The 21,101-nt window shown below is 54.4% G+C and overlaps 1 protein-coding gene across 1 annotated transcript; it reads right to left on the bottom strand.

Annotated features, from left to right (window-relative positions):
- Positions 1–3,337: 3,337 nt before the first annotated feature.
- On the bottom strand, positions 3,338–19,496 carry HIP1R (huntingtin interacting protein 1 related). The gene is made up of 31 exons (XM_068654429.1): positions 19,296–19,496; positions 15,504–15,567; positions 15,010–15,152; positions 14,747–14,803; positions 14,357–14,437; positions 14,146–14,222; positions 13,746–13,807; positions 12,562–12,702; positions 12,310–12,367; positions 12,147–12,222; positions 11,818–11,955; positions 11,610–11,741; positions 11,119–11,302; positions 10,940–11,028; positions 10,564–10,680; positions 10,083–10,184; positions 9,731–9,925; positions 9,387–9,534; positions 9,091–9,177; positions 8,694–8,801; positions 8,411–8,547; positions 7,515–7,625; positions 7,336–7,394; positions 7,024–7,054; positions 6,828–6,890; positions 6,256–6,356; positions 5,757–5,862; positions 4,823–4,946; positions 4,664–4,725; positions 4,320–4,523; positions 3,338–4,237 (listed from the first exon to the last, which is right to left on the bottom strand). The coding sequence occupies exons 1-31, from the start codon at positions 19,386–19,388 to the stop codon at positions 4,190–4,192; spliced, it is 3,198 nt and encodes a 1,065-aa protein (XP_068510530.1). The 5' UTR covers positions 19,389–19,496; the 3' UTR covers positions 3,338–4,189.
- Between the last annotated feature and the right edge of the window lie 1,605 nt (positions 19,497–21,101).

Genomic DNA, 21,101 nt, shown 5'->3' with positions numbered 1-21,101 from the left:
CCCTTTTTAAATTTTTTTTCCTTTTTTCTTCTTGATGTGTTCCATTTGTGGTGGCTGCAGAGATTTGATCACCTTCTGCTAGTGCAGAAATAGGGAACTACAACTACAGAAAGCTTGCTGTGCTGACTCAGTGCAGGTGGGCGAGGGAAGGAGGTGGTGTTATGTAAAAGCTGCAGCTCCTTAACGCGGCTCTCCTAAGAATCTGCAGCAACGCCCGTGGTTTGAAGGTGTGCGCCAAGCCTCAAGAAGTGCCTGTTCCAAAATGGGGGTGTTCAGATGCCCTTCCATGGGGCCACCATGTGCTAAACCATTGATCTAGGTGTGATTGTTCCTTAGCCAAAGGAGAGAAAGCCAGTGCGGTGAGATGCTGCCAGGTAGGGAACCCACATGTTGGTTGTGTAATGGATAACAACAAAAAAAAATTAACACAGAAGCTGCAAGTGATGTGTTGGTGACATGGGTAGTGTTTCATGTCTGGAGCCCTCCCTTCTCTTTGGAAGCTGGCTTTGGAGGTCACACAAACCTATACACATCCTACTGTAACACTTGTTCCTCTAATTTGAGTCCTCTTCCAGTTGTACATTAATCAACCCCAACAGAATCTTCTACAGGTTTGCCTGTTTACTTCTGAGTCTTTGCCACTGTGATTGAAGCACTTGGTGCTTTTTAGACTGATTTCTTTCAAGAGAATTTCTCACCTGAAGCTTCAGTGAAGCTTTATGACACTCTTGTGCCCCGGTTGACCGTGCTGTGGAAATGCTATGCTGCCTTTTGGGGTGCTTTGTGTGTGTGTGTCTGTTAGCTGTCCCACACTACCAGTGATGTTTTGCAAGGGCTATATGCAGCCTCTTTGCATTGTGCTGTTTTAAATTAAGTCAGCTGACCCCAGGGGTGTTTGTAAAATGTCTGTCTTGGCTGAGATTTCTTTCCTTCCCAAGTAATTTTCCCAATTGGGCCATTCAGGGAATGCCTGTGCCAAGAACAGTGTTGCACAGAAGCACTTACCTGGTGCCCTGCAGGTTAGGCTCAGAAGGGAAATAACCCACCCCGCAAGTGGGTGGCGGCTGCTCACGGCTTTAAGGGCTCTTAAAAACATTTTTACAGAAGTTTCTTTTTTAGCTGATTTCCTAAAGCTTGTCATAGCAGCATTTTCTATTTGTGTGCTTACTTTCAATGGAGTTTTTCTTCTTAGTGATCTGGGAGACTTGTGTTTTCTAAACCTCGCTCTCTCTAACAGTGCAGGTGCTCAACTTCAGCTGCTTTGTGCGCTCACATCCAAACTCATTTGTGGTTACACGAGGTTTGGCTGCCGAGGAAGCCAGAGGGTGGGGGAGAGGAGGGCTTCAATAAGAGGCTGCCTGAAAACTGCTTCAAGAAAAATAAACTGCACTGAACTACCCTTGGTAGGAGGGAGCAGACTGTCATGTTTCACATCTTTCTCTTGGTTATTTTCCACTGTTTTTGTTGCAAGTAGTGAGTAAAATTTGTTCTCGGCACAGTTCTAAGCATGTTCCTTGCTCTACGGATACAATAATGGCATTTAAAACTCATTAGCAAATTGGATTCTGTACAACAGGGCGTCTTGATGGAATCTTAGCCTAAACCTTTGCATAGACAGTTTGTGATGTGGTTTGTTTATTTTTTTTCATGACTGCTATGACTAGAAAATACTTTCCAAAAAGAATGGGAATTGAGGCAATCTTAAAATGGACAGCAAGCTTAATTTTGATATAAAACTACTTTAGTATGTAAGTAAGTTTGGTTTTAAATGGCATTTGGGGCTAGTTTGTGCTGTTATTTTTTTTTGACTTTGAACATGCTTGCACGGGTCACTTTACCTGCAGCCTCTGCAAGTATTGATTTAAGTAAACCATAATGAAACAGCAGCGTTGTTGAACAAGTTCCATTCACCCATAGGACTGCTTTTAAAGCCAATATCGCTTTGCTTTTGAATTCTTTAAACTTTAAATAGAGCTGTGGCTAGATTTACGGTAGCACAATTTGAAAGTTAGCATTCCTGATTAATCAATATTTCCATTATGAGATGTGCTGGTGTGAGTGGCCAGGGTGACGTCAGTCTCCCAGCAAATACAGCTTTATCACTGCCTATAAATAGACTGCAAGCTACCGCAGCAAGCACTTCCTTGTGTGAAGAGAAAGGGTTTCAGGAAGAAACGAAACTTAGAAGTACAGGGCTGGCCACGGTTGGTGCTGTAACGTGACAGCACGGTGTGGTATTTATTGGTCACCCAATAAACTAAAGCCTTTCCTCCAGTGCTGCTGCAGATAAGAGCTTTGCTTTGCCTTCCAGGGAAGAATGTGCCTTGTCAGGCTGGGGAAGCACTCCCTGTAGCTTGCAGGAGTCAGCTAGCTGCTTGTCTTGCCCGGTGACATCAGTATTTAACAAACACCAAAGCCCATTTTCAAGATGTGGGCTCTTTTTTATAGATATGATTGGTTGGGAAATGAGAATTACAGCTCACCGCGCTGCCAGGGTGGGTTGTTTATAACCCGATAATATGGTTTGTGATGTGTAACCTCAGAAAACTTAACTTAGGTTTTCAGGAGGCAGCTACGCTATTGAATAATAAAATGCTTTCTAAAGGTTTCATTCTTTAGATATAGAAAGTTGTAATTCTAACTAACAGCTTCACAGTCTATTGTTAATGGTTAACTACAGGCTTTGTACTGTGGCTTGTATGAAATTTTATAATTGCTTTAGCGATTTAGTCCTTCATGAGGAACTGGATGAAAAAGTTGATTCTACGTATTTATTTTTTTTAATAGTCTTCACACTGCTCCTCTTAACTACATGGGTGCTGTGCTCACCCTCTCAGGGGTGTCTTTGCTTCAGGTGTCCATGGGTGCACCTGAGTTGTGCCAGAAGCTGAAGTGAAACTCAGCCCTGCAGAATAACTGAGATTCCTTGAAACATCTCCTTTCTGTCATCCTAAGGCTGAAGCGGAAGCAATTTCAAATAAATTGTCAGTAACCTTGAGGTTTGCCAAAGACTTCCCCGTTGACTTTGGGCAGGTGCCCTGCAGCCAGCAGCGAGCCCTGGGTGCAGGTGCCTGGCCCTGTGCCTTCAGCCACAGCTTTCATCGCCTGTATGATCCGCCACAAAGCCACCCTGGCTCAAAACCCTTCGTGGTGTCTTGTTCCTGCCCATGGGGGCCCAGAGGGGCAGCGAGGAGCCTCCATCTCACGGCCACATCTCACCCATCCCACCCCTGTACCATCACTGAACTCCCCCGAGGCACTTCCCCACCAGGAGGCAATTCAGCACCTTCTGGAAAACCCTTTAGTGCCAACCCCACCGCTGCCCAAGCACCACACCTTGTTTAAATATTGCTGCTTTAATAATCTACATCATGGTAGTAGTTCAAGGAGAAGATACAGCTGATTACGTTTCCTCTGCCCCCCATCTCTTCCCATCAGCGTTCCCTTATTGCTGCAGACTTTGCCATGTTTAACGTCCCCTGGCTCCTGCAGGCCACGGTTAGGTTTAATTCTGCTAATTATCTTACATATAAAACATAATGCAACTGATCCCCTGCTGTTGCTGTAGTAATACAAAATAGAAAAGGAAATAAAAATGTTTATATCCTTATTGCCAGTGTGTCAATACCTGCTTTTTCCCTTACAAAATGTTCCTCGCGCCTGTTAAAGCTAAATTCCCCTTCTCTGTTGAGAGCTGATCCCACGCTGAAACAAAGTCAAATTATTCCTGAAAAAGGGGAATTTAAAAAAACAGTTGCAAGAAAAGCCCAGCAGTTTCCTACTTCAAAAACATTTCACAGTTCTTTGAAAGGGTCTAAGCAGTACAGTAGAGAGCTACATTTACTGAAAATGTCTAGAGCTGATAAAAAATAAAATAAAAATCAACCCAAAAGAATCCCAAATTAAGTTAAACTGGGCGAGCTGCTCAGCAGGCCACGAGGAGGGCATCCTGCACTGCTTGGGGAGCTGCAGGACCCCAACAACTCTACTGATAGGAACTGAGTGAAAAAAAATAAAAGTCACTTAAAAAAAAAAATCCAGTTTCTCAGGCCAGGCAGGGAGGAGACCCCCGCGCACGAAGGCACACCAGTGCAGAGGCAAGGCGATCTGTTTAAAACACAGACATAAGAGCGTTGCTGTGGCTGCCCCCACCCCGGGGCTGGGCCCCAGCTCCGTCCCCTCGGTCCCACTAGAAGTTGACAGCGTGCGCCCGGTGCAGGCTGGCGTCTTGCTCAGGCTGCAACGAGAGGGGACAAACCCAAAGATTAGGGCACAAACGTGTCCCCAGCCCCGTGTCCCCCCTCTTCTGATGTCCCTACCTCTCTGTCCGGCCCCGAGACGTGGCCGGGTTTCTGGGCCAGGGCCGGCTTCTTGAGGATGCCTCTCCTGGGGGCTGGTGCTGGCCGAGCCTCCCCATCTTCCGCCGCATCGTAGCCACCAGCCAAGGCGTAGTGCTGCTTCCTCAGCTCGCCCAGGCGCACCCGCTCGCCCTCCAGACACTTCTCCAGCTCCAGCACCTTCACCTGCACCACAAGAGCACGCTTGGTCCTCAAGTGCCCAGCAGCAATGGCCATGGGGATGCAATAACCCCCCAAAGTGTTGTGCTGCCCCCTCCAGAGGGAGTGGAATTAGCCCTCATTTCCTCCCGGTGCAGAGGCTTTACCTGTGTCTCCATTTCTTCCTTCTTCAGCTTGATGAGGGACATGCCTGAGAAGTCCATGGTGTCTGGAGAGAAAAGCGGGGGGGCGGGTGTTTACTAGGCCAGGAAAGGAACCAAGGGTTTCAGCTTTTAGCTTTCCCTTCCTGCTTTACCAAACCTCACCTTTCTCCTCGATCTGCTCCTGCCCCGTCCTGGTGGAAGCCACCACGTTGGCCGCCATCTCGTTGACGTTGCGTGAGCACTCCTGGAGCTTGCCCAAGTTCCTGCTGCTCTTCTCAGCTTTCACCTGCAACGAACACACAGATGGTCGCGGGTCCCCAGTGTGGCCCCAAAGCCTGCCAGCTGAGGGGTATGGGTGCACAGTGAGGCAGCCAAATCCTGCACGGGAGCAGGGACACCAACCACACCACGTTACAGTGGCCTAACTGGGAATGACAACCTAGATGTGAAAAGGACAGATGGACTTGATGATCCCATCAGGGACAAGGTGACCTCCTTCAGCCTGGGGACACTAAGCCACCTCTGCTCCCACGTGAGCCAAGGACACACGAACAAGCAGCACTGGTGCACAGATAATTTTTTTACAACCCCGTTCTTCATTTTAACATCATCTGCCACAAAAAGCAGTCTCGGCCCACCTCCCTCCAACCCTCTGCTCACTGAAACCTCCGTCACCATGAAGAAGAAAGGTGGTAAGGACCGAAATTCATCCCTCTCAATGCTGCCTCCTGCAGTAGCTCTCCCTGGGTTCCTCACTAGTTATTTTCTTTACATAATCAGCTGGGCAGGAGGAAGATGGGAGGTTTTACACCTCTCATCAGAGGCAAGCCCTGTGAGGTGTGGGAGCATTCATGCAGGTAAAGACACATATTAAAAGCAGAAACCAACTTGAAAATAATAATCTCCTTCCAATTTTAATAATCCCCTTCCAATTTTAATAATCCCCTTCCAATTAAGAGCTTCCCTTCCCTGGGAAGGAGGCCATGGGCAGGACTGCCATGCACCAGTGCCTGAGAACAGCCCTGGAACAAAACTATGGGAACAAAAGGACAAAACCTGCCACGTGGTGTGCAGCCAGCCCTGCTGGGATGCTCACCTTGGAGGCAGCTACCAGCTGGGCCGTGCTGGCAGCGATTTCATGGGAGCAGACGATCAGTTCTTCGTATTTGCCTGTGTGCAGGACAACTCTGTCTGCTGACTCTCTGCAGTTGGAAGAGAAAGCGTGTTAGAGACACTCGCCTCACACTGCAGCACAAGCGGGGGCTATTTGCCTCCCACTATACCCTCAGAAATCCGCATCAGATGTTGAAGCCACAGCTTTGTCTGGTTATTTAAAGCTCATTTACAAAGCAAACTGCTCAAACCCCAGATCCAGAAGTTTTGGATGGGGATAAAACACCACAGGAGGCAGGACTGTGCCCCTGCAACAGAGTGGACAAGATTTTTAAAGCTTTTTCCAAACAAGCCCCTACATTTTCCAAACCAGCACACCTCAGGATGTGGTGCCCTGACCCCAACCACCCACACATGACCACCCCAATAGCCAGGGAGTATCCGAGTGGGGTAACGGCCACATTCTGCAGCCAGGTACCTACACAAGCTGTGTGGCTCCCCAGCCCACCGCCTTGGAGGCAGAGATCAGCCCTTCAGTCCAGCGCGAGTTCTTGGCGTAAAACTCCTGAGTTGTTGCTGCCCCCTGTTGTTACAAGAATATTATGGCCTGCATTAGCTTCTTTCTACTATATAAACGTATAATAAATCCATAAATCATTAAAATCCACAAAAAAATCCTCATACAATATAACAATGTATAAAGCCATAAATAAATCCATATTTTAAGCCATATATAAAGCCATAAATCAAGGGATGAGCAGCATTTCTGTGCCCTTCAGGTTGCTCTTATTGGCCTACTTAAATATGGACCAAGAAAACTAACTTTGGAACCTCGAGACTGTGAATTTGGTTCGGGCCATCATCTTTAGATGGACAAAGCTTTGTAAAGGAGACAGCAAGGTCTGCAAAGAGCACGGGGCTGAGCAGCCCATCTCCAGACAGCAGGGTTGCAAATGAGCCACTAATGGGGGAAAGTGACAAATTCAGCTGGTGTTTCTGCAAATTGTGGGTATTTCACATCAGTGCATGGAGATGAACGTAGGGGAGGACTTACCCGGCCACTCTCTACTATTTCCTTCTGTAAGTTTGTGGATGTCATTACAAGAAGTCTGATGGCCTGGAATGAGGAAGAACAGGTTTTGGTGTTTGATGTGGATTTTATACAGAAGGATCAATTTTGCCAGTGGTGGAAAGTGAAAGTTTTGTGCAGTTTGTGACCCCCCGAGAAGCTCAGCTCCTGCAGTACTGACCTTCATGAGGTCCGTGCAGGAGTTCAGAATCCTGTAAGGAAACAAGAAAAAGGGTTGAGCATCCAGGAAAGCCCTCTTTGGCCTGAGTTAATGAATGAGTCTTTTCCAGAGACCAGCCTGCTGAAGGTTACCTTTAAGCAGCCATCAAATATTAACTTAGACGTGCAATATGAAGGCCCACCCTTCGTAAGGCAATTTTATGCTTAGCATTAGAAAAATGCAGGTCCAGAGTGCACTTGAGGCTTCAGAACACCACCCAGCCCTGCTGTTAGAGCCGCTGCAGGACCAAAATGGCAATCCCCCAACACTCACCGCTCGTTCACTTCGAGTTTGATGCCAGAGCTTTCGTTCCTGGCTCGGCTCATCATCTCCTGTTGGGAAATGGGAAAGGGAAGGTGGGATAATGCACTGCTTCAAGCAGGGCTCAGGAGGAGAAGAGGCACCAGTGGACATTTCACTGCCCAAAGGCCCATCCCACAGCTTCGTCTCACCTCTATCCTCCTGACAGCATCTTCAATTGCTGCGGAGGTAGAGGCCATCTCCTTCTCAACCATGTCCCCTAGCTCTTCCTGCTTGATGTCCAAGCTTTTCGGTCTCAGCTCCTGCCAGAGGAGGCAGCAACAGCCAGGAGGTTTTCAGCAGAGGAAGAGAAGAAAGTATTTGTAAGGAATAAAACCACAGAAGGCATTGAATTTGTTTTTTTCTCCCCTAAATAAATAAAGCTGCAAGAGCAGCACTCTGCAGGCAGCAAGGGCAGAGTCCCTTAGGTCAGCACCTTGCAGCAAACAGGACACAAGGACCTCAGAGGTAGGAAATGTCCCAAACCAAGTTGGCAAAACACAAATACAGGTGCAGTTTGGCAGAGCTAACATGGCAGAGCTCTAGAGAGCTGATGGCCTTTGAAATTCGCAGTATTTTAATGGAAAAGACTAACAGGAGGCTTTAAGAAACATCTGAAAGCTGGGAAATTTGATATCTCAGGAGTGTACCACAGGGGTACTGAGCTGAAAGACATCAGCTGATCTGAGGGTGACCATCCTCATGCATCAGGAAGTGTCTCAGTGCTCAGAAAATGCACTAGAACCTGCAGGTCACCAGGACAAACTACCCCAAAGTGCTGACTCCAAGCCAGTATCTCCAATTTCAGCTCTGGGCAACAGGAAAAGCCACATTTCCTTTTTTTTTTTCTTTTTTTTTTTTTTTTTTAAAGTAAAAACCAGCTCTCCATCGTCTCCCTGGGATGCAGCAAGAAGGCTGTGAGCAAACATCCCACCTGGAGAAAATGAGGCAACGTCCTGCATTAACCACCTGCTTTGGCTTCTCCTTCAGGCAATCCCCCTGCCACCAAGTCCCCCTGCCCGGGGGAGTGCTGGGCTCCAGCTCCTACCTGGGCCAGCCCCAGGACACCCCGCAGCGCCTGCCGCACGTCCCCCAGCTCAGCACGCCCCAGCGTCTGCTTGTCCTTCAGCTGGCCAAGGTAGTCCAGGCTCCGCTGCCCGCAGTCCCGGCACGTCTCCGTCAGCCCTGGGGAGAGGACAGGTCTGTGGCGGGCCCCTCGCTGTGCAGGGATGTCCCACGTCCACCCAACGGAGGGTCCACCACCAAAAACAGCACCAAAAACAACCCCCATGAGCAGAACCCCACCCAGAGCATCTGCTGCATCCACTCACGGTCAGCATGGTCGGTGGGAGCCAGGTGGGACGTGGCGCTGCCGTTCACGATGGTGTCGGCTGTTAGGTGGGCGAAGAGAGACAGAGCCCCCACCAGTGCTGCAGCATCTGCCAGCAGGAGAATAAGGTCAGGGACAGCCAGCCCAGGGCACTGTCACCTCCCCAAAGGCATCCAAGGGTCAGCAGAAGGGCTTGGAGAGGTCGGTGTTGACCCCTCCAGCTTGCAGGTGGCTCCTCAAACAAGCACGTGGGGACCCACCAGCTCCAGGCCCTGTGTCCTCCCCCCACCACAGGCAGTGAATGCTTGCTGACAGCCCCAAAACGGCCAGGGGCTGCTGGATAAATATAAAATTACAGCAACATTCAAGCAATGCTGCCAGTCCCGAGCCCCAGGTACCTGCCATGGAGGCCACATACTGCGCGTGCCCGCTCTCCAGCGCATCCGTGGACTCCAACGCCGCCTCTGCACGGCTGAGCAGGTAATCTGCAAGGAATTCAGCTTTGTTAAGATCACAGAATGGTTTGGGTTGGAAGGAACCCTTAAAGAACAGTTCAGGAAGAGCTAAAAAAATCCCCACTCTGGAAGTCAGACCCCAAACTCCTCAGGTTCAATGTGTGGTGGGAGAAGATGCCTGGGGGAAGTGGAGATGCCACGTTACCTGTCCTGGGGGGAGAGGGGGCTGCAGGGCATACCTGGGGAGCTGGTGCAGCGGACGTGCAGGGGGTCGTCCAGCTTGGCCACCGCGTCGCGGAGGATGCCCTCAGCCTCCCGCACTGCCTCTTGCAGGATGCCAAACTGCTCGTCCAGCAGCTTCTGCTGCAGGCTCTGCTCCTGGTTGCTCTGTGGGGCGGGAGGGAGGTGTGGGCACGTGGCTGGGGCACAGCGACCCCATCACCAAGAGTCCCTTTTGTAGGATTAGAGGCCAGCATCCCATGCTGCAAGTCCCATCCAGATGGCTGCATCGACAGCAGATTGGCAGAGCCCCCCAAATGCTCAGCACCCTCCCCAAAACCGAGTGAGGGGCGCAGCACTGTACCTTCTCCAGGAGTTTGCCCTGCAGCTCGCAGATCTCCCTGCTGGCCTTGTCAGCCTCCTGGCTCAGCTGCAGCTCCTTCTCCTGGACAAGGCTGCGCGTGGAGAGCAGCTCGCGCTCCTTCTCGCTCACTGAGCGCCTCAGCTGCTCCTTCTCAGCCTGCAGGGTCTCCAGCTGGGCGCTGAGTTCCGTGCCTGCCTGTCAGGAGGGCCAGGAGACCCCTGTCACCCACAGGTCATCACCCCATGGTTACAGAAGGGGCTCAGCTTGTGACACCGATGGGCTGGACCCACACTGAGGGACCCCAGTGAGTTTGCTCTTGGGCTCAGCAGGGATTTGGGTGCTCCCCGGGTACCTGCTTGGCGTGGCTGAGCGAGCTCTGCGCCTGGTCCAGCTCGTCCCGCCGAGCATCCAGCTCCCGCCGCAGCTGCTCCATCTGCACGCTCTGGTCCTCCAGCTGCAACCAAAAAACCCGCGCTGGGGCTCAGTGGAAACCAGCCTGGTGGCGGTTTGTGGGAGCAGGATGGTGTCTGGGGGTCTTGGAACAGGGGGGCTGAAAGGGCTGGAGTTTGGGGAGCAACCCCCAGGTTGCTGGAATGAAAGCATCCGAACCCAGAGGTTTGGAGCGCAGCATTTTCTTGGGGGAAGAAATGGCAGATTTGGGCAAGAAGCGAACAAAGCACGCATCAAATAACACCACAATGAAGAGCCAGGGCAGCTCCTTCCCTCCTGAACCAGGCACCGTCCCGAACCACCCCCTATGTGCCATGTGCCCCGGGCTGGGATGGGCTCCATGCGGGGCCGGGGCAGGACCTGTGGCCCCATGACTTGCTCACCTTCATCTCTGCTTCCCGCTTGACCTGCTCAACCTGAAACTCCAGCTGCTCCTTGACTCGCGCCACCTCCTCCTGGCTCTGCTGCGTCACCGTCAGCTGCTTGGCCGTGTCAGCGTTCTGTGTAGGGACACGGGGCTCTTTCAGAGAGGTGACCCTCGCCACAAAACCACCTCCACCCTCCCTCTGCCCAAATCCTGGCTGGGGCAATAGGGGCGATGCCTTTTTCGTGGCATCCAGAATGTTGGCGGACATGAATTTAAGGGGTGCTTGGGGGGCTCCGAGTGCAGGAGGATGGGATCGACGCAGGGCTGGGCTGGGGGGACACAGTGACAGGGGGACAAAGGCAGCATCTGGTCCTTGCAGACAGTGGCGTTACCTTCCTCAGGAGCTCGGCGTGGGTGTTGATGAGCTCGCTGTGCTTCTCCTTCAGCTTCGTGTAGCGAATCTCGGTGGCGTTGGCTTTCTCTGGAGGGGGTGAGAACACATCAGCGCCCGCTCCAGTGGCTTCCCGCAGCCCACGGGTGCTGCTGGGCGAAGCAGCTGCCCTGCACCTACTTTCTGCCTCGGCGCAGAGCCGCAGGGACCGGTCACTGTCCTGTTTCACCTGCTGCAGCTTCTCCAGCTCGTCCCGGAGCTGCTCGTTGTCCACCAGCGCCTTCTGCTTCTGCTTGCGCTGCTCCTCCACCTCGCCCTCCAGGCTGTTCACCTGCGCCTTGAGCTGCGTGATGTACCGCTGCGCCTGCAGGGTCAAACGGTGCTCAGGTGCTGCCCCGTGGGGGTGCCAACACCCCCTCTACCCCAAAAAACCTCCTTCCAGGTGCCCAGCTGTAGTTTTGGGCAAAGCAGCTGCAAGATGCCCCAGGAAGATCTCCCTTTAGCACCCAAGGTTGTCCTCTGTCCCATCTGCTTCCCTGGGAGCTGGGTGCTGGCACTGGGAGAGGTCCCAAAACAGGACGCCAGGACCCCGTGCCCGAATCCTGCCAGATCCCATCTGGGTTTCCCCACTACAGTGTGGAAAAGCAGCTGCTCCCCCGCCCAGCTTTTACCTCCAGCTTAATCTTCTCCATCTCCGCGCGGAGCGTGTCCACCTCCTTCTTCAGGCTCTCGATCTGCGCATCCCTGTCATCCCGAATGCCGTTGGGTGGCCCGAAGGTTTGCTGAAATAAATCCGAGGTGACCTGGGGAGGACAGAGGGCGTCAGGCTGAGTCCTTGCCCCCCCCTCCACAGGTCTCTGCCCCTCCCTGTGCCCCCACCTGGGGCTCTGTGGTGGAAGCTGTGCTGATCTCGATGAGGCTCTCTGGCTCCTCGTCCTCGGGGGCTTCCTCGGGGATGACGACCACTGGTTTCACGTGCTCTGCCAGCGCGGACGCCCGCAAGAAGTTTGGGGGGTTCTGTGGGGACAAGAAGTCACGGTGACACCTCCATGGATTTTCAGGAGTGCCACGGGGAGGGAGGTGACCCCACATTGCCATGAGACACTGGCGTGTCCCTCTGCAGCATCTTCAGGCCCCCTTTGTAGGGGAACACCCCCGTGCACCCTAAAAACCCTCTCAAACCATCGCATGCTGAAACCCCACCGTACCTCCGGCAGCCGGGGAATCTGGATGAGCCGCTTGAAATACAGCATGTCGGAGGCTTTCTTAAAGAAGCTTTTGAGGCTGGAAGGGGGAAGGAAAGAAAAATGGTTTGAAGGGGATGCGGGGAGGCTTGGAGGGACCCCAGTGCCCTGTGTCAGCCCCGGGTACCTGCGAAACTGCTCGTGGAAGCGGTCGCGGTGGCCTTGCAAGGTGTCAGCTGGCAGACCTGTGGCAACGGGAAGGGGACAGCAGTGGCTGCAAATTCTGCCCCACTCCAGCTGTGAATTTATTCCCATGTGCCCACATCCCTCAGGCTACAAAGGCCAGGTGGGACCAGGAGGGACACGGGGCATCCCCGGGTGACTGCAGCGGCAGGGACGGGGGATGCAGTGAGGGGAAGTGCAGGGTGTGGGGACTCACAGGAGTGCAGCTTGAACATGAGCTTGACGGCGTAGTGGTAGAGGTGGCTGCAGTCCTGGATCACCTGGATGAGGGGGGCCAGGCGGCACTGCACCGCTGACATCTGCGAGAGCGCCATGGAGGTGTTGAGCTGCCGGAAAACTGGAGGGGAGAGCACGGTGAGGCGCCGGGGACGTGTTTGCAGAGCCACCAGGCTCCAGCCAGCTCGGCTTGATCATTAACCATGACAGCTGTGGCTTTGCCAACCACCGTCTTGTGCTGCTGAGCAGGGAACAACCCCGCTCCGTGCAAGAAAAACACCCACAGGGACCTTGGTGGCAGAAGTAATGGGGGCTCAGCTCTGCCACGGATATCCCCGATCCCAAATAGGAGGGATTTAACCCGGGATGATAAATGGGCAGGACAGCTGCCATTGGTAATTGCCACCACAAGGGGTGGCTGGGAAAGGCGATGTTTTTTGCCCTGCAAAGAGCTGGGGCAGGATGCGAGGGCAGGGGACGGCACAGAAATGGATCCCTTCCCCTGGCAGAAATCCAGGCAGCGCATCGATTGACTTCTTCCCCGCTCAGCTTTGAAATATTTATGAATATAAATTCTCCGTATAACTGGGTCAGGAGGAGATGCGGATGGCTAACGAAGCCAGGAGCATGGCCCCACCACTGCACCCCGTTCTCCAGGGCAGCATCATGCTCCTGATGTCTGATGGAGGGGAAGAAACTGCCTTATTTTTAAGCCATCTCAAAATTCCTGGAGAATGAGGCAAGGGAAGCAAACATGGGCAGGGGCCACCAGCCCTGCTGGAGGTATTTCAACACGAGGAAATGAATATTTATAAAGGAACACAGCCTCTGTGCTCTGCTTTGGGGGGTGGAAAGGATTTGGGTAATGCACACAATTAACATCATTGCACTGAAAAGGCACAAAAAGGCATTTCAGAGCAGCACTGTACAACACTTTGCACTGCTCAGGTGTGCTAAAAATAACCACATTTCTGAAATATTTTCCTACAACTGCCTCTACAGAACATCGACAGGGAAACCAGCTGAGACACTCTCTCCAAAGACTCCAGGAAGAGGAGGAGGAGGAGGAGAAAGGACCCAAACTGGAACTTGCTTCCTGACCAAAGAGCGAAACTATTGCTCAAGAGCCCCGGGGTGGCCGGGAAGGACCTGCCTCCTCCTCACCTGACTCTGACAGCTTCAGCTCGCAGTCCAGGTAGTCAAACAGCTCCACTGTCAGCTGGAAGCTGCCAAAAGAAACAAACGGGTCACTGTGCAGCACGGATATCGTTGCTCCAGCTGTTTATGCTTGCTACAGGTGCTCCTACAGGACGCCACTTTTCCAGGCTGCATTTCCTCCCACTGAGTCCTTTTTTTCCCCCCCACCTCCCTCTGATCTACGAGACTTTGGTGTGTTTGCTCCCTGTGTTTACACTGTGTCTCATTGCTCTAGGAGAAACCAGGCACTGCTGAACCCTGACAGACCAGGGGTGATTTAAAAACGCCGCCGGCTGCCTTTCATGAGGCCGTTTGGTTAGCAGGATGCACCCACCCTGGAGCACACTGCTCCCACGAGGACACTCACATGTTATTCACATCCGTCCCCGCCGTCTTTTCCAGCACCTCATCTGACACTTCGAGGCCCGGGGGGAACTCGTGGTGCTTTGTAAAAGGAAAAAAACAAACAGCTGTTGCTGCTGATAATTTTGCTGGTGCAGCACATGCCCCTGCAAACCCCGCTGGGTGCCCCAGCAAGTAGAGAGCTCTGGGGGTGCAGACGCTGCGGAGGGTCTCACCTTGGCGTGGAAGGAGATCTTGGTGAGGAGGAGCCGTGTGTAGATGCTCACCAGCTGCCCGTACCGGTCATGCAAATGGCCCTGATGAAGAGACAAAGGGAAAATTGGGGTATCTGGAGCGATGCAGAAAACCACCTGCCACCCACAGCAGCCCCACAGCTCTCACCCTCTCCCACCTGCCCCTCGCTGCACCCACACCCACTCCCCAGCAGGTTATTTCTGCTGGTGGGTTGCTTTCCCCATGCACGTGATGCTTTTTGGCCCTTCCATCCCCTGCAGGTGCTCGAGGATCAGCCCCTGCCCAAATCCCCTCCCCAGGGAAGCCCCAGTACCCGCTCCCAAGCCCCCAGCAAGGCACCAACCTCTGATCTCCGCAGCTTTGCCACTTACCCACAGGTCTCCCACCTCGCGGATGTTGCTGCGGTACCGCTGGCAGTCCTGGAGGACCTAGGGGCAGAAGTGGGAGCAATGGAACAGGGATCCAGCTTCGGGATCCAGCCCCTCACAGCAAAACTCAAAGCTCAACCCCAAACGCCAGAGGCTGGGGAGGTTTCAGGGCTGGGAGCTAATGGGGTGCTTTGCCGAGGGACGTAATGCGCTTCCCCCCAAAAAGACCGAGCTGGCGGGAGGGATGTTTGGGAGGGGACACTCACGTTGGGGTGGCCATCGCGCAGGACTTTGTGCAGGACGTGGCAGAACTTCCAGCTGAGGATGGAGCTGCTGGGCAGGGGCAGCCCGATGGCATAGGACCAGAAGGTGAAGGCCCCCTTCTCATGGTGAGTCCCCAGGATGATCCCTTCCCAGCAGTCAAGGCCAAGCAGACACACACAGGGGGGACACGTTGCGGGCTCAGAGGCCACCAGCACGGAGCTGTGCCCACAGACAAGACCCCATTTATTTCTCCTGGCTGCAGGGTGCACTAGGGACTCCCACGTTTTCCTGCCACAAGCATTTCAAATCATCCCATGGAGCATTTCCTTCCTTTGCATTTTCACCGATGGATGAACCTCCGAGATGCCACCCCAGCCAAGCTGTCCCACACCCCAAAACCCCCCTGCCCTGGCACCGCACTGCTCAGAGGCAGCAGATCTCCTGCAGGGACAAGAACGGAGCTCCCACATCACCAAGCAGCTGAGGAAAAGGATACGGCGCACATGTTTCTCCTTCACCGGTGCCTCTTGCGTATTTATGGCCTTGCTGATGCTGATGGCCTGCGGGAGAAGGAGAGATGGGCAGTCAGCAGCAAACCTCGGGGCCACCCCGTCCCCAACCCGCATCCCCCCCAACCAAAGAGCCGGGTGTGCTGCCAGCTGGGAACGGCCCAACCACCCGGGGCTCTTTGGGACTACTCTGAATTTAATACCACGTTTGTCACTTCGAAACCCTTCGTGACACGCAAACCCAGGCTTTTTTGTCCCTGAACAAAGCAGCCTGTTGGAAGCCCTCCCCGTTCCCCATCGGCGCATGGCTGGCGGCTCGACAAGAGCCGCTGGTACCCTCGGCTGGCCCGGTAAACACACGGCATTTTTGGAGCCTGAACTCAGCGCCGGCGAGTGGTAAAGCACGACTGCGAGATGCCAAATTCTCGGGTTGTTTGTGTAATCACAAGAAGCCTTTGAACCGGGTGTTTTTCCACGACTTTGATGGCAGCCCCGCGGGCGAGCAGCTCCGGGAAAACGCAGCCCCCAAGCAAGGAGGGAGCAGGGCTGCGATGCCACGATCCAGAGCAGTGAGGTTAATGGAGAGGAGTGCCACATGCTGCCCTTATCAGGATGGTTATCTGTACATTACTGGATTTAATCGCACTTCAAATTATGGTTTGGTCCCAAAAATAGGAGCCAGACGCATTGCTCAGCTCACGCCGGGCTCCAAAACCGAGCTGCTGGGAACCACAAGGATTTTTCTCCGTCCCAGGCTCAGCTGAGCTGGGCTGCTCCGCCCTGGCACAAGCGCTGGGGCCGTGCCTGTGTCTGAGAGCCCTTTGTCACCGGTGCCTTCGTGGAGGAAAAGCCAAGTGGCCAGGAAGGCAGGAAGCAAGCGCGCCGTTGGCGCTTGTGCCGGAAGGGAAACGCAGTCCCTCCCTGTGCACAGGCCATAAAACCTGCTCCAGCCTTACCTCCCGGCAGCACGCAGGTTTCCCGACACCAGCCCTGGGTTTGTGTCACCTGGTATTCTGCATGGTGAGAGGAGCTCATGCACAAGGAACTCGGTGCCCTGAGCTCCAGCACGCTGCTGTCCTGTCAAATATCAGCGGGGGCAAGAAACTCACAGAGCTGATCCCCCCACAGGCATTATCAGCACTCCTTGTCTCAGCATTTTGGGGCCGAGCAGCCCTCAGGACACAGGTGCAGACTCCGGGGCTTGCATCACCACCGCCCAGCCGCAGGGGTGATGCTGAAGGCGTTTATGCCCCAAATTGCCCAAAGTGAGCCCAAAACTGCTGTGCCTGCAGTGATTTCGCTTTGGTTGTGCTCAGGGAAGCCCTGGCGTTCCCCTGCCATGTGGGTCAGTAAAGCAGCAGCAGAGTTAAGCTGGCAACTAGATGCAATCCTCTTAACCCCGAAGGTTAACGAGCCCCAAGGCTCCTAACGAGCCCCTAAGGGTGGTTTATTGCATCTTATCGGGGCGCTTTGCTCAGGGGGCAGCAGGGCAAAGCCGTCTCCTGCCCTGCAAGGAGTGACAGCAAGCTCAGCTCAAATCAGCAGCAGCAGCCGGGCTCAGCTCGATCCCCACGGGGTTGGAACAAGGGAAACACCACCAGGGGATGATCCATCCCAGGGGATGGGAGCTTGTCCACTCGTGTCTACCCAACAGGACGGGCTGGGACCAGCCTGCCTGTCCCAAAACCAGCCTGCAGTCCCCATCGGTGCTGGTGGTTTTATTGCCTTGTTGCCCATGAGCCTGGGGGCTGCTGGAGGGGCTGGTTTCTTACTCAGTGATTCAGTGCTGAGGGCTGAACTGATCTGATTTATATCCGGAGCAGGTGAGGAGCCCCCAGGCCACCTTCACCACTGCTGAGATGGGAGACGCCGCGTCCAGCTTGGTCCCAAATAAACCAAGGTAGCACCAAAACGATGCCACTGCCTGGGGACAGCGACTTGGATGTGCTTCTGCTGCCTCAAAACCCCGGGCTGGCCAGGAAGTTCCCAAAAAAGTGGTTCAAAACAGAGACATCTGGAGATGGACACGTCCTGCTTGTGAGCATGGGTGCACAAAGAGCATGGCCGAAACCTTTATGCAACCTGCCGACGATTTCCCCATCGCCACCCCAGTGCTGACAGCTGGGGGGGTCAGACTCTGAAACCTGCCCGCCTGCGGGCCCCGGGAACCCACATGGGCACAGCCCGAACACCTTACTCACAGCCCTCACGTACCAAGCTGGTGACTAAAGCTGGGATCAAAGCGCCCAAATGAAGGAGCATGGTTTACATCCACCCTTTCTTTCCAGGCTGCTTTTAATTACAGCGTGAGCCTCTCCGCCCACGGCTCCCCCGAGCCCTGGCATCCTGCGGTGCCGCAATCCCCACCCGGCAGGTGGATGCCAGGTCCCCACACCACGGCGGGGAGCGATTTTTGGCAGCAGGACGATTTCTGGCAGCAGGATGTCAGGCTGGAAACTTCCCCTGGGGCGACCCGGGGGCTGCTGGATCAGCTGAGCTGCAGATCCTCTCCAAAGCTCCTTTCCTAATGCTTCTCCTCCCCAAATCATACCAGAAAAGTACCACTCAGAAGCCGTATGTGGATGCTTAGCTGGTTGGATTTTTACCTTCTGGCACGTGTCTAAGAGAAGGAAGAACTTGGGCACAGAAAAACATGAGTTTTGCTTCTGATGACATTGCAATGTGAGCACCCAGTGGGGACAGCAGGCTCCCACGTCCCACACGCAGCCTCTCCGAGGGGGACGCCTGCACCAAGACCTCAAAAAGAACTTCCAGGAAAATTGTGCGGCCTCCAAACTGCCCACGAGCACCAGGCTCACACCAGGCCCAGCATCCCCACCTGCACCAGCGGCACGGGGCAGAGGCGATGGGGCAGCGCTCGGTTTCAGCCTCCCGCTGCCGCAGCACGGTGGGGTCATGAAATCCACCCTGCCACCAGCCTCAACCACCCAGAGGCCATCCCCGCAGCTATAATTAGACGGAAAAGGCAGATCGATACCCCCGTAACGATGTTGGAAACGTCCTGCTTAGGATGAAGCTTTTGTAGGACGTCTTGCAGCGAGTGAAGACGTGCGAGCGAAGTCGCATCCGTGTGGTGCCACGACGTGCTCGTACGATGCGACTTCTCTCTTGTGGCTTGGGCCAAGGGAAGGAAAAGCCAAAAGGGATGGAAGGAGGTGGAGGGACGTGCTCCTGCCCGGCAGGCGCAGGCTGCCCTTGGGTGCAGGAGGCAGCGCTCACGCTGTGGTGATTTCTCAGCGCTGCCCGGTGGGGCGGTTGAAGGAGACGGGTCCGGCAGGAGCAGGACTCGCCGGTTTTCCCGTGTCGCTCCCCAACCCCAACCCCAACCCCAACAATCGCCGCTTCCCACCCAGCGTGGCCGAGCACAACACCCGAAACCAGCACCTGCTCTTCGTGGGGGGAGCTCTCCGGCACCAAACCAGCCCGGGGACCGGGGCAGGGTGGGCGATGTGAGGGGAGAAAGGGGAGAACAACCCCGTGCTGCAGCCCGGTGCCCACCGGGGAGGACGGACAGACGGACGGCGGGTCCCCAAAGCCCGGTGGCCTCCAGTTTTCCCCCACACACACCCCCGGCCAGGCCCCTCGTGCAGCGCCGCTACCCCACGGAGCCCCCACGGAGCCCCCACGGAGCGGGGCCGGTCCCGCAGCGCCCTCACCGCTCCCCTCACAGCCGGCGCCGCGGGGACGGGGACCGGATCCCCGGGATCCCCGATCCTCCCCCCCATACACACACCACAACCCCTTCCGCCTGCCCTTGCCTGGTTTTTGTCGAACTGCTCCCGCTCCGCTTCCAGGCTGTGCCCCGCTCGGCGGCTCAGCACCCGCGCCGGGACGCTCTTGATGCTGTTCATGGCGGGCCCCGCTCCGCGCACCGGGCTCCGCGCACCGCGCACCGGGCACCGAGCGAGCGGCGCCGCCCGCGGCTCCTCCCGGCCGCGCACTGCGCCCGGCCCCACGGCGCCCCTGGCGGCCGCCACCCGCCTCTGCCCGGCCCCACGCGGTCCCAAACGGCCCCACACGGTCCTAAACGGCCTCACACGGTCCCAAACGGTCCCAAACGGTCCCACACGGCCTCACGCGGTCTTACACAGCCCCACGCGGTCCCACACGGCCTCACGCGGCCCCCTCATCCTCACCTCAGGGTGTTGGAGACTTGTGCCCAAGCTCCTATTTCCTTCATCGAGCCCCTTCACAGAAGAATCACAGAATCACTAGGGTTGGAAAAGGCCTTCAAGATCATCTGGTCTAACTGTCCCCCTACCACCAATGTCACCCACTGAGCCATGTCCCCAAGCACCACGTCCAACCTCTCCTCAAACACCCCCAGGGACAGTGACGCCACCACCTCCCTGGGCAACCCGTCCCAACACCTGCCTGCTCTTTCTGAAAAGAAATGTCTCCTCATTTCCAACCTGAACCTCCTCTGGCGCAACACGAGGCCTTTCCCTTTAGCACTACCACAAGTAACCTGTAACAAGAGGCCAACCCCCAGCTCCCCACAACCTCCTTTCAGGTAGTTGCAGAGAGCAATGAGGTCTCCCCTGAGCTTCCTCTCTCCAGACCAAACACCCTCAGTTCCCTCAGCCACTCCTCACGGGGCTTGTGCTCTAGGCCCTTCACCAGCTCTGCAGCCCTTCTTTACCCTTCCCTAAACCCCGCCACACGTTTCAGGGACTCAGTTTCATTGCTGCCCACGTCTCGGCCTTCCATTCATAACGACCAAGTAGCACAGAGCTATTCCACCCCTGTGGAAAGCTGCAGTTGAACAGGAGCTTTGTTTCCTTTAATAATAATTCAGTATGAGAGTACAATAGCAAAGGCGCTCCCTGGAGTATTTGTAACGCTTCCAGAAATAAGGCAGCCAAGTTTGATACAGCTTGAGTTTCAACGCAAGCTCCAGAGTGCAGTAGATAATACAGCTGGTTTGTAAGTCACTTAATGCCTGAATAAGTATGCCCCAATATTCCGCTTCTTCCCCTTCCGGAACAAGCCCCACACACGCTAGAAAAGCAACTGCAAACCAGGGCATGCGGGTGCTGTGGGAGGGTTGTGTTTTCCACAGGCAGGAACTCAACAGGAAAACACAGCAACAGAAATCTAGGGCAGCCCCAACACGAAATCCTCTGGCTCTTCTGATCCTTGTTATATCACTTGAGCTCACTTTTCCACTCCAATCTTAATGCCAGCAGCAAAGCATTTTAAATTCACAAGAGGGTTCAGTACAGTTGCCTGCTAACACAACACATTTTAGCCAAAAAGCTCAGCTCATGCTAGGAAGTTGCAGGAATTTCTCATGGGTTTGATTTAGCTTGACCAGTCGGGTGGTGGCAGCTGGACAGCTTCAGGGTGAGCATCGTGCTATTGCTGTCAGTGACTTTTTCTGGGGAATTATTGTCATACCCATAGCATTACATTTTGAGGCTAGAGCCTAGAAATTTTCTCTGCAGGTAGAGGAATCAAATGTGCTTTAAAGGTTTATGGAAAACAGCCTTTGTCTCCTGAAAAAAGAAGCAAGAGACTCCCTCCAATTGTAATGCTTGTAGGCAGAGGAGGGAAAGGTTGCA

Source organism: Anas acuta, chromosome 17 (assembly GCF_963932015.1).
Source record: "Anas acuta chromosome 17, bAnaAcu1.1, whole genome shotgun sequence".
NCBI lineage: Eukaryota > Metazoa > Chordata > Aves > Anseriformes > Anatidae > Anas > Anas acuta.
Note: the sequence above shows the minus strand (reverse complement) of the source record. Positions and strands in the feature narration are given on the sequence as shown.